The sequence below is a fragment of the Protomyctophum parallelum genome (genome assembly GCF_964188405.1).
Source record: "Protomyctophum parallelum genome assembly, chromosome: 19".
Taxonomy (NCBI): Eukaryota; Metazoa; Chordata; class Actinopteri; order Myctophiformes; family Myctophidae; genus Protomyctophum; species Protomyctophum parallelum.
The window spans coordinates 11,311,335-11,323,904 of record NC_139717.1 but is presented as its reverse complement, the minus strand read 5'-3'; the positions used below and the strand labels follow the sequence as shown (position 1 = coordinate 11,323,904).

The 12,570-nt window shown below is 41.8% G+C and overlaps 1 protein-coding gene across 1 annotated transcript in view; it reads right to left on the bottom strand.

The window, feature by feature from the left end:
• The window catches only part of ppp2r5a (protein phosphatase 2, regulatory subunit B', alpha isoform), an 85,071-nt gene that overhangs the window by 20,767 nt on the left and 51,734 nt on the right, over nt 1–12,570 (bottom strand). Inside the window, exons 3-4 of the mRNA XM_083790159.1 lie at nt 4,095–4,196; nt 3,644–3,736 (exon numbers count right to left, since the gene is read on the bottom strand). Of these exons, the coding sequence (XP_083646285.1) occupies nt 3,644–3,736; nt 4,095–4,196 (195 nt within the window). The remainder of the gene's footprint in view (nt 1–3,643; nt 3,737–4,094; nt 4,197–12,570) is intronic.

The following is a 12,570-nucleotide window of genomic DNA, read 5'->3' as shown; positions in this document are numbered from 1 at the left end:
TTCTGCTTGCAGAAGCCGGAGCTTGAGCGCTGTCACAATCACAGCATTTTAGTTGACGCTCAAAGCCTAAAACACACTCGTGCCATTTGCCAAACTAAAAGTGAGAGTAGAAAGCTGCAGTTCCGCTCCGTGCCTCTGTCCTGTCCTCCTCCATCGCCCCCCCCCCGTCCTCCAGGAGAGTAAATAATAAGGAGCTATGTTAAAGCTCTTCCTCCACCTGCCACCAAGACGCAATCACATCATGGAAAGTCACGCAGTGGTGGAAAAAGTACTGGCATGTTTTACTTAGGAAAAAAGTATCAATATGGGAATTAATTACTCCGTTCAGAGTAAAAGACCTGGATTAAAAATGTAAGTAAAAAAAATAATTAAATAAATATCCCACAATTTTTTGCAACCCGTTCTTTCTTTCTTTCACCCAGGGCCAATTATCTAATGTAATCCTGGGCACTACACTCCCTCACGTCATCCCATTGCCCTCCATAAGGCGCCCTGGCTGGCCAGGGGGAGTAAGTATAGAGACCAGGATTACTGCATGTTTTTTGTGAGGGTACCTACCTACCCTAGGGGACACGGGGAGAACATGCAAACTCCACACAGAAAGGCCATTTTGCCAACCTCAACTAGGGTATGGGCACTGATGACACGGAGGGAAAAAAACGATTACCGGTACATATTTACTTGAGTAAAAGTACAAAAGTGTAGTTATCAAAATCAAAAGTAAAGTACAAAAAGTAGAAAGCACTCATTATGCAGAATGTCCCATTTCACACGTTTAAAAATCTTTTGTAGCCTGAAGAACATTATGCTTTTCTGGGCATAGAGGGCGGGACAAAGCGCTGGAACAGACAACGACTTCCTATTGGTTTACCAACCTATAAGCCCGCCTCACTTTAGGTGTTGCAGCTGGCCGTGCTCAGACAGACACAGACACACATACATTACATGCATAGAGACACACATAGCTGCGTAATGGAGCGGAGGCACCGCTCGAAAACTCAAAACCGTACTCAAGTACAGTACTTGAGTAAATGTACTTAGTTCACCTCGGATGTGGGCCAGTCGGCATTCCACTGCTGCCCACACGTTACCATGTCTCTACGTTCAGTCTGTGGCTTTGACACGACCAGGTGAAAAGTCAAGCTCTCCTGTGATTCTAAAACAAGGAGAGGTGGGACGTAGCAGCTAGCATGTGGCTGGACCGCATACTGCCATACTGTATGGGGTCACGTGTGAAATTGCAGGAAACTTGCTAAAAGGGGATTGTCAGGTAGTGTTTTTATATAATGTGAAATCAGGACAGTCACAATGATAATAATAATAACTTCATTTATATAGCACCTGACATACTGTATGTGCTTGATCAAAAGTATTTGAATAATTTTGAATTTTTTTAGAATCTGATCTCAGGTCAGAATGGGTTAATCAGACCAGTGTGTGTCCAGCGGAAACCTCGTATGAATCTGATCTCGGGTCAGAATGGGTTAATAATGTTCACCGTTCAACCGCTCAGTACTTCTGGTTCCGCCCTCCTCACGTACTTTAGTCCAATGACGAAAGAGCAACGTCTCTCTTCAGCCAGTCAACATTCTGCCGCTGACTGACTGAACCTCGCGTCAGCAGGCTTTCAACACAGAGGAAACTGAACGACTCGAGGAACGCTAATAATGTCTAAGGAATTCGTTCCCGTTCGCGCAAAAGACCAAATCACTTAGAACGAATCAGTGGACACTCTGTTGGAGAACCACTGACCTACTGTAGTGTGTCCAGAAAACATTGGTGCAGTGGATCTATCGCTACCTGCTGTGATGTCCTCCACTCTAGCACTGACTGAGCTGTGCTCCCATTTCAATTCCTATTCCCTTCCCTCTACCACTCGCCCTTGCTCGGAGGCACAGAAGGCCTTTACCTTAAAACTATAGATGGCTCACGTACTGTAAAGGAAACCGGGAAGAGTACAGGAACGTGAAAGACACAAACAGACAACAGCCTAGTGCTCTGTCCGCCTGCTGTAGCAGGCGCCAGTTACAGAGGGAATGATGTATCATGTAACAAACAGGAATATTAACCACATGCACCATAGCAACAATATACCATATTCTGGGCATGATGTCACCATAATTCAGCAAAATTAGACGTTCTACAAGCTCACAAGGCACTGAAGATTGAGGTCAAGGCGACATTTCTGTTGATTTAGCAAATTTCATGAACCAACGGTTCTCAAAGTGGGGTCCCGGGGGACTCTGCTAAACTAATTACTATAACAAAAATTGTAACCACTTTTTCCGTTTATGTTCTACGGCCAGCCTTTGCTGCGTGTCACTCTCTCCCCGTTCCCTGTCTAACTTCACTTCACCATCAATAAAGGCATAAAAAGCCCCAAAAATAAATCTTCACAAAACCTTTCAGATGTCCGTGGCCAAATACATGTCAATCGGGGGTACTTGACTTGAAAAGGTTTGAGAACCACTAGGGTGAATGACTCACACCTCACAACGACACTGCAGGTTCTACAACCAATTTCTCAGCCACAGCCATTTAGGTCCAAACAATCGACCCAACGCTGTGACTTCACTCAGTCATCACAGTCAATAGTCAGTCTATAGTGCTGCTGACCTCACTGGTCTGGCCAAAAATAAAATAACTCTGCTCTCTCTCTCTCTTTCTCTCGTCCCCTGGGTGGGCTGTCGTGAAATGCCAAGCCAGGCACAGCCCCCCAGCTCCACTTAAATACGCTCATCGAATCGTGTCCGTCCGTGTTCTATTTTGTTTTTTGTTTTTCTGTCCATTGTGACTGTCACAGGACTTCAAATCTGAATAACAGCAGCCACTGAGAAACTCATTCAAGACTGCTGTTTTAATCATACAGGCGACAGGTGCATATGAGACGGTACGGTGCCCGACAATGAAAAGGGAACAAACACCCGCACATTGTCTTCAAATGCAGTGAACCAACTTTAATAGGGAAACAGCAACGTTTCGGCCATAAAGATAGCCCGATGAAGGCTGCATAGGCCGAAACATTGCTGTTTCCCTATTAAAGTTGGTTCACTGCATTTGAAGATAGTGTGTGGTTGTTTGTTCCTTAATCATAAGAACCCTATAGCATCCCTGTCATAAAATCTACAAGTCCACAATGTGTCGCAACACAACACGTTGTGAGCTTGTAGATCAGTTAGTTTCAGCAAAGAGATTTGGTGTAGAGGGGAAAAGGAGGGCACCAAGTATAGACCCCTGGGGTAGATAGCAGATCTACAAGCTCATAGTGCGCCACCGAGTGGTGCGCTACAAGCTTGTAGGTCTGCTATTTTTGAAAAATGACTGACGACTGACATGTAGAAACATAGCTTTTTCAGAAAACCGTCAGGATGTAGAAGACATTTTTAGAATCTGATCTCAGGTCAAAATGGGTTAAGTGGTTAATGTTCTGGTTTGCTTACGCATGATCAAAATTAATAATAATAATCCACTCATATTGCAAAGGTGAAGCTGAAGCCTGAAAATGGTCTGTACTGATGGAAGAGGAATGACTTGCTAATGCAAGCTATTTGGCACGACGACAACTCAACTCCAGAGTCCAGACGGCGCCATGTTAATCACTCTGGGTCAGCGGAAAAAGGCTTAATGCAATGAAGACACTTACCTGAAGCACAAACCTCTGATCAATGTAGCGCTTCGCCATGCTCGGCTGGAAATCTGGGTTCTCCAAGAAGCGCAGGAGAAATTCATAGACGAGCTGTGTGTGGATAGAAGCAGATGAAAAAGGTGGTAGGAAAAAAATACATCCTACCACAACTAAACCAGAAAGTTATGAAAGCTCATTTAGACTTTGTCGCACGGGTGATTGTGTGTAATGAATGGACCCGTGAATTTTACTTTGCGAAACCCGACTAATTCCGAGATTCTTTTCAATTGATGCACCCGGGTGGACCCGGTGAACTGGGTCTACTCTCGGTCTCTGGTCCTGTTGGGCATTTTTTCTGGATCGGGAGACGCTGTGAAGTTGAACTGTCAACTCCTTTTTCAGTGGGACATTTTTGACAAGCCTGTGTGCAACAAAGAATAAATAAGAATTAAGAGCGTTACAGTCTTACTTGTATGTGAGGCCATGAAGCCTCCAGCGTTGGCTCATCCTCCTCTGGGTCAAAATCAGGGTTGTCACTTGGTGGAAGAGTGCGGAATATATTGGTGCAGATCTGGAGACGAGAGGAAGGAGACAGAAATATGTTCATGAGACATCAGGACCAACGGGTGGTGCTGTGTAGGATTGGCTATTTTCGTGGCTGTTCTGGTTAACCCATTAAGAGTTAAGACCTGAGGCCGATTAAAAAATATGTCTTCTAAATCGTCTACGTTTTCTGAAAAGCTTATGTTGCTATATTATAGTGGTGCTCAAACCTTTCCATGTTATGGAACCCCATCTCACAATATTTTATTCCAGGGACTCCCAGAAGCAAAGATTTTTTTTTTTTTACATTAGATAGATTGTATATATCTGCTATTTTTGAATGACCAAATAAATAAATAAAATTGGGTGCAAAATTAATGAATAAAAAAAAGAGAATGAATGAAAATTTTCTGAACGATATAACCCACAGCTCTAGTTACTTCAACAGATCCTGACCATATGACTGGAACTAAATCTATGTTTCTAATACTCAATAGTGCCAGAGAGTTTACATGGACAGATATATTGCACTTGTATTCAGAATGACTGCTGATTAAGAATACAAATGCTCATGTAAACACCTCAATTGGAATAGACCATTCCATTCCGGTCTGAACCGAATTAATTTTCATTTGTATTCGGATGGGTGGTATATACTGTAGTACCGTCTGAATCGGGATATATTTAACATAAAAAACACTTTGTTCCAAACACGCCTGAGAGTTTGGAATACATGCATTATTTTGCACATGTAATGTCTGCCCTTAGTATAGTAGTAGCATTCTGAATGAATCCTTTGGTCATGTAAACAAATGAGGACAGAGGAATATGTTTATTTAGGTTCAGGTTCCAACAGTCGGATATGACTCTCTATTCTGAATGAATTCATTCTGAATGAATTCATTCTGAATGAAGACATATTGTCCATGTAAACAGTCGGATATGACTCTCTATTCAGAATGAATTCATTCTGAATGAATACATACTGTAATGTCCATGTAAACAGTAGGATATGACTATTTGGAATGAATTAATTCTGAATGAATACATATTGTCCATGTAAACAGTCAGATATGACTCTCTATTTGGAATGAATTCATTCTGAATGAATACATATTGTCCATGTAAACAGAATGAATTCATTCTGAATGAATACATATTGTCCATGTAAACGCAGTCGCTTCAACTGAATTGTGATGCCACAGCTCTCACTGAAAGCAACGTTTGTGATTATGTCAACAGGTTCCCAGAATAGTGGAACACTGTCGCTGGCGTACAGGAACATATTAATACTATTCTCCAGTGTTGTGAAGAGCTGTCAGAGCACACACCCGGCAGGGCTTGTGCACAATGTAACAAAGTGCACACTGGATGAAGTTGTTAAGCAGAGGTAACACTTTAGAATAACTATCCGTTATAACTAGTTAAAAAAATCATTCATAAACTGTTAGTTAATGAGTTATTAATGACTTGTTAAGCATTTGATAACTATGCCCTATAACTAGTTATCATTCATAAACTGTTAGTTAATTAGTTTAGCAGAATAGCAGACAGTGAGTGAATGGATATTCAGCAAGCTTCAAAACCACACATAGCTGTCTAACGTTAACATTAGCTCTAAACCAACCCTTGCTTGGCTGGAATCTCTGGGTCCAACATTGGCTTACATAACGTTAGCACCGTCTCTACAACAAAAACAACAACCACAGCTAGCTTAAAAATGACATTTGACTGATTGCTAAAACCACACATAGCTGTCTAACGTTAACCTTAGTTCTAAGCCAACCTTTGCATGGCTGGAATCTATCTATCTATACATTATATTATAATATTACTTCAAATATTATTCTAATTGTTATTATTGTAATTTACAAGCTGCGTTCGCTTAGTCTTACTCATTATTTAATGATTATGAACAACATTAGTAGATCACTTACTAATGGCTAGTTAAGCATTTGTTAATAGTTAATATATGTTACTGTTAACAAATATTTAACAAGACATTAATAACTCTTTATCTTAAAACCCATTTTGGGCGGGAACCCCTTTTGGTGTTAGCATTATGTTATGCTTTAGCTATTGAAAAATAGCAGATCTACAAGCTCATAGCGCGCCTATGAGCTTGTAGGTCTGCTATTTTTGAAAAATCGAAGAACATAGCTTTTTCAGAAAACTGTCAGGCTGTAGAATACATTTTTAGAATCTGATCTCAGGTCAAAATGGGTTAATATAATCTCTTTATAAGCAGAACACTAAATTAACTGGTGGGCCAACAGAACCAGTCCATCTTTATAGTGGTTCTCAAAGTGGGGCCCAGCACAGTTTAACTAATTTAACCTACTAGTCCTTACCCGTTCTGAATATATGAACAGCAAATTATGTTCAGTGTGGGGAATTGTTTCAGATGCCTGCCTGGGGGCGGTGTGAAAAAGGGTAGGTGCGTTGGAGCAGTGTTTCTCAACCTTTTTTGTCTCAGGGCACACTTTTCATAGCCTAAAAATCTCGGGGCACACCTAGATATACGGTGTGTGTGTATTATACTGTATATATACCGGTGTATATATATATATATATAGTAAATATATATATATTATATATAAATAATATATATATATATATAGAATATTAGTGGTCCATGACATGAAAATGTTTGAGAACCACTGCTCTAAAACAACATTGGACAAGGATGTTTGACAGTCAGCAATATTGTTTCTTATTCTAGATTGATTTATTATTGTCTCCACCAGGCCGAAGGCATGTGGGGAGAGTATGTTTTGCACTCCGTCCGTCCGTGTGTCCGTCCGTGTGTCCGTCCGTCCGTGTGTCCGTCCGTGTGTCCGTGAGCAGCTAATCTCGGCCACCGTTAACCCGGTCGATGCCACATTTTGCACACACACTCCCTGGATGCCAACGATGAACCTCTGCCCCAAACTTTCCAGAACGGCCTGTTATAGCGCCACCAGGAGGCCGCTTTGTGCAAAACAAGTTTTTGCACAGTACACCTACAGATTTTGTCCAAACATCACGCAAATTGGTACACAGTCTCTCTAGAGCCATTCAACAAAACCGCTCTTTCAGATTTCTCACACTCCATCCTGATTGGTTAAGATTGGCTTCCAAAGTTCACAGGAGTGCTCAGTTTCAAACAAAATGCTGCAAATCATGAACACATCGCGTGATTTCCGTGAAATTGTGCACCCACATTCCCACTAGGCCGAGGACAAAATGCCACATGAACAATTTCAACTCAGACTCAAGGTGGCGCTATAACTGGCCGAAAAGTGTTTTTACCTCTAACTGCACGGATCTGTGGATAACTTTGTATGCCAACTCCCTAGAGGCCAAGGAAAAACCTTTGCCTGGAATTTTTCCACATCTGCTCTTTATAGCGCCACCAGGAGGCCGACATATGTAAAACACATTTTCTATTATTACTCCTTCACATTTTATCCAAATTTCACGCAAATCGGTATACACTATCTCCATAGTCATGTGATCAACACGGAGCGCCACCATTTCCCATCTTCCATCCTGATTGGCTAAGATTGGCTTCCAAAGCTCACACGATTCGTCCATTTCGAAAAAAGGCCACAAATCACAAACACAGTGTGCAATTTCCGTTAAATTATACACGCACATTTTCACTAGGCCGAGGACGACATGCCACAATTTTTCCCTCAAAATCAGCCTCACGGTGGCGCTATAACAGGCCAATTCCTGTTTTTAGCTATAACTGCATCGATCTGTATATGTATGCACACATGGAAAAACATTGTACCTGCATCCCTCCAACACGAACCTCCGGCCCAAATCTTCCTCAACAGCCTGTTATAGCGCCACCATGAGGCCACAACCTGACCTGCCCTGGTGGAGACCTGTGCCGATTGGCACTTTGTCTAGTTATTATTATTTTCTGATTTTCTGACTTGATCTGGCCTGTTAACATTTTCATAGACCTGGTTGCTTGTTTCCCTCTCAGTCAATGTGGCAACCCTGGTCAATGCCGTGTTGACTGTTGTGGTCCTGTATGATGTGATTTATCTTAGCACACAACAGCTAGGAGGATGCAGCAGGCTGATGCCGTCATGTTTAACAGTATTTTGCGCAATTTATGTCCCCGAATTTATGGATATGGAATTATGGCTCCATCGCTGCCTCTTTCTTTAGTAGAAGTAGAAATTTAACGTGTTGCTGACTGTTTATCGTCCCTCTCACACACGTGCGCACACACACACACACACAATATCCCGGTCACTGTGAAGGCTGTAGTACTGTAAATATGACATGAATATGAATGCAAAGTAGTGGTTGATGTGTGGACAGGCAAGCTGTTGCTGCAGTGCATGGTGAGATGTGTGCAAACGGTGTAATTTGGTAGGAGAAGACGGCCAAAGGATGCAACACACACACACACAGTCAGCGGCGCCAAATTTTATAGGGCACTATTTGTTGTGTTGCGGCGGTAGCTAGAGGAAGCATGGCAGTGGGGTAACGGTGAGAACGGTGGCCTGTGATGCAGGTGTCGCCAAGGGGCGGAGGTGTGTGAGGTTGCGAGGTTAATTCACTAATAAATTCATTATTAATCATTAATGTGTCAAATCGAAAAAAGGGCTCCGTTAAGACCTCCATATTATGGTCAATGCCTGTGTGAAAAGTGGGAGCGATTGGTGCAGGCAATGAGGAGATACGCCGGTGTTTCTGACATTCATTCTTTCATTCATTGTTAGAATTATGGTATGATGTTTTAAAAACAATAGCCGATCTACAAGCTCACAGTGTGTCTCATCGCGCAATGGCACAATATAATTCCAGATGGGGGTCAGCGGCCCAACATTCATATACAAACATTCAGTATATTCATTTGGGGGTCCTCAACATGAAAAAGTGTGAGAACCAGTGGTGTAGGGAAATATAGTGGTGGGAAAAGTACTCAAGTAAAGGTATCAATACTGCAATGTAGACATTACAACTAAAAGTCCGGAATTCAAAACCAACTTGAGTAAAAGTATGTAAGTAAAAGTGTTGGTATCAAAATGTACTTGTAATGTACAGAATATCCCATTTCAAATGTATACAAATCATTTGAAAATAGCAAATCTAAAAGCTCACAATGCGTTGCATCGCGGTGCATTGTGAGCTTATAATAGATGTGCTATTTTACAATGGTCGAAATGTATACTTTAGGGCTGAAGTGGAGTGGAGTAAAAGTACAATATTTGGATCTGAGATGTAGTGGAGTAGAAGTAAAACTATTGGAAATTGGAAATACAAGCTGGTGACTAAGAATGTTCGAGCAGAGCTAGACATGGACAGACAACAACAGTAACCATACGGACGCCATTATGGATTCTGTACGAGCCACAAGTCCCCATTAAAATTCTGTGCTCAACACGATGATTGTAGACGGGTCATATCCTCCACTACTGCAGCCCGGTAGTATTTTTAGCAAGGAAGAATTGGAGAGAGTCACGCACAGCAGAAAAGTCTGCCTTCACTGTGTGTGTGTGTGTGTGTGTGTGTGTGCTAATTATCACTATACTGTACCTGCGAGGGCCAACTGTCCAGACAAATAGTAAAATGTGTTATATATTTATTATATATTTATATTTGAGGATATAGACATTGCGAGGACAATTGATTAAAAAAAACCCAGTAATTTAACTTTGAGAGTGTAACCAAATGGACCCACTCGTTCAACCAAGATGGCTCGGTTCATAATTCCTGCTACTCATGAGTAGCAAAATTAGTTCCTTTGTCTTTGCAAAGGGTTTGTATATTGTTTTTTCAACCGTTGTAGAGTCCCGGCGGTCAGTTCAGTTGGAACTGGATGAATAATATCAAACAGACAAAACATTTCCGGAGTTCTGGACAAGATCGATGCCGATTGGCTGCCAGCATGCGATGCATGGAGTTGCGGGGACGCGAAGGTTGCTTCAGATGGATTTTTCCAGCCGGGGCGAAGATACAAGGTAGCCGTTTGCTTCGTTTGCGCGACTTCTTATCTTTGCCATGACTTTGTATGTAATTACACAGCTCTAACTATTCAAGTCTGAATGCAGCTTTAGGCTTACAATTAGGAAAAAAAGTCAGGTTGGTGGTGTCGGGGGTTAGTTATTAGAGGTTAGGTTTAGGGGTTATATAGTTATTTAAACATGGTTGAAATGGTTACATGGATTTATATGGTTTATACTTTGCTCGGGCGGGAAACATTGTGAGATTACATATCTGTTGTGTGAGTGTGACACCGTCACAACTAATTGTAAGTCAGATAACAATGAAATTGCTATCCTAAAATGCTGATGTCCTTACAAGTATAGTAATACAAACATGTATGTGTGTGTGTGTGTGTGTGTGTGTGTGTGTGTGCACACGCGTGCATGTATTTGACTGACAAAGATAACATCCAATTAACGATTGACAACTGGACGATTGACAGCAAGGACAGAACATTTTAAGCTGACAGTAAGGCCCAACTTTTGACAAGCTTTCAGCAAAACTTTGGTATAGAGACAGACCATTAATTTTCCAGCCGGTGAGAAGCCATTGGTAGCTTTGTATACTGTAGGACTGCCAATGACGTCACGTCTGCTCACCTTCGCGCTTCATCATCAGATCACTGGCCTCAACAAAGGATATGATGTTATTACCCAAAGACCCATAGAGACCTGAGACCAGGTCTATCAGTATCAGTGGTTCTCAAACAATTTCATGTCAAGGATTATCTGTATTTGGCTATTAAAGAAAAGCAAACTATATAGTTGTCTAGATATATGGGCTACTATCATGTCAACATTATAAGTCATCTATTGCCCTTTAACACAGTCGTTTTAGTTTTCTGCGCTTTTTAATTCAAAATATGAATAATTAATCTGTAGTACTCTACTGAAATATAATACAAATAAAAACAACCAAGGCCGTGCTGCTACTGTGTGATCTTTCTTGGCGCTGGTGGTGTGCTGCGATCGTAGCTGGAGGCAGACAGTGACAGCATGGCACAGAACAGCTCTTCCCTCTGGTGTATTAAAATCTACATTCATTATGATCTGCTCTTTGAACAGAACACCTTTCATCCTCGCACATCAATAAACACAACGGCATCACTCAGTGAGGGAGGGACTCTATCAAAGATGTCCTTGTCTCGTCCTTGCCAGTCCAGACAAAAAAAGGACTCCAGGGGGCTGGAGTCTTATTATTATTATCTAACATCATGCAGGCATGATAATAGATCAATAGGAAAGAAGAAGTAGCCGGCACACAAGGAATGTCCTTTTCACATGATTTATTTACTGTACTGTACATTACTACCTCTGATAGACAGACAAAGGTCTGTCTATAGGTAAATAACTGTACCTTACTACCTCTGATAGACAGACAACGGTCTGTCTACTGTACCTTACTACCTCTGATAGACACACAACGGTCTGTCTACTCTAGAGGTAAATAAATCATGTGAAAAGGACATCCATTGTGTTGCCGGCTACTTCTTCATTCTTGCATTTTTGAGCCTAATAAAGGCCCAGACCACACCAGCTGCAACTCCTTGCAACAAAACAAACCACACCAATGCAACTCCTTGCAACTGCCATTGGGAATAATGGTTGCAACTTAGTTGCATGTTGCAAGGAGTTGCATAGCGACCCTCTGGTGTGGTTAGGGCCTTACACCTATACAACTATCTAATCTGTCGCACTGCAGGTTATTTCCGCTTTTGCAGAAATAAGTTATTTTCTCTTAATGATAATAGGACCATTTTTGTGTTTCTTCTAATACGTTAGATATAAGTCACCGAAGAGCCTTGGCATCAACGTAAAGCGACGTGTGCAATTAATCACGCGTCGCTGTTATGTCACCGCCTTGGCAGAAGTGCTAGCGGACATGTCACGGGTACAGGCTTTAGTTTGGGAGCTGAAGACCGGTTAAGCCTAGAGACGGGCAGAGTTGTACATTTACAACCAACCGACCTCGGCTACGTTGCTGCATGTGGAAAACAAAGGCAGAAAGAGCGTGTCCAATCAGGACAGGGGGGGGGGGGGGGGGGGGAGTCAGAGCGGACAGCGTGGAAAATGGAGAGAGTGCAGGCGAAGAGGATTTAATTTGATTTATTTATTAGATCCCCATTAGCTTACTGTGAAACACAGCAGCTATTCTTCCTGGGGTCATTTTGACCTGAGATCAGATTGTAAAAATGTCTTCTACATCCTGACAGTTTTCTGAAAAAGCTATGTTTCTATGTCAGTCGTTCTTTGATTTTTTTAAAATAGCAGATCTACAAGCTCATAGCGTGCCGCGCTATGAGCTTGTAGATCTGCTATTTTTCAATAGCTAAAGCATAACATAATGCTAAACACCAAAAGGGGTTCCCGCACAAAATGGGTTAAACATATCATCATTACAACATTTCT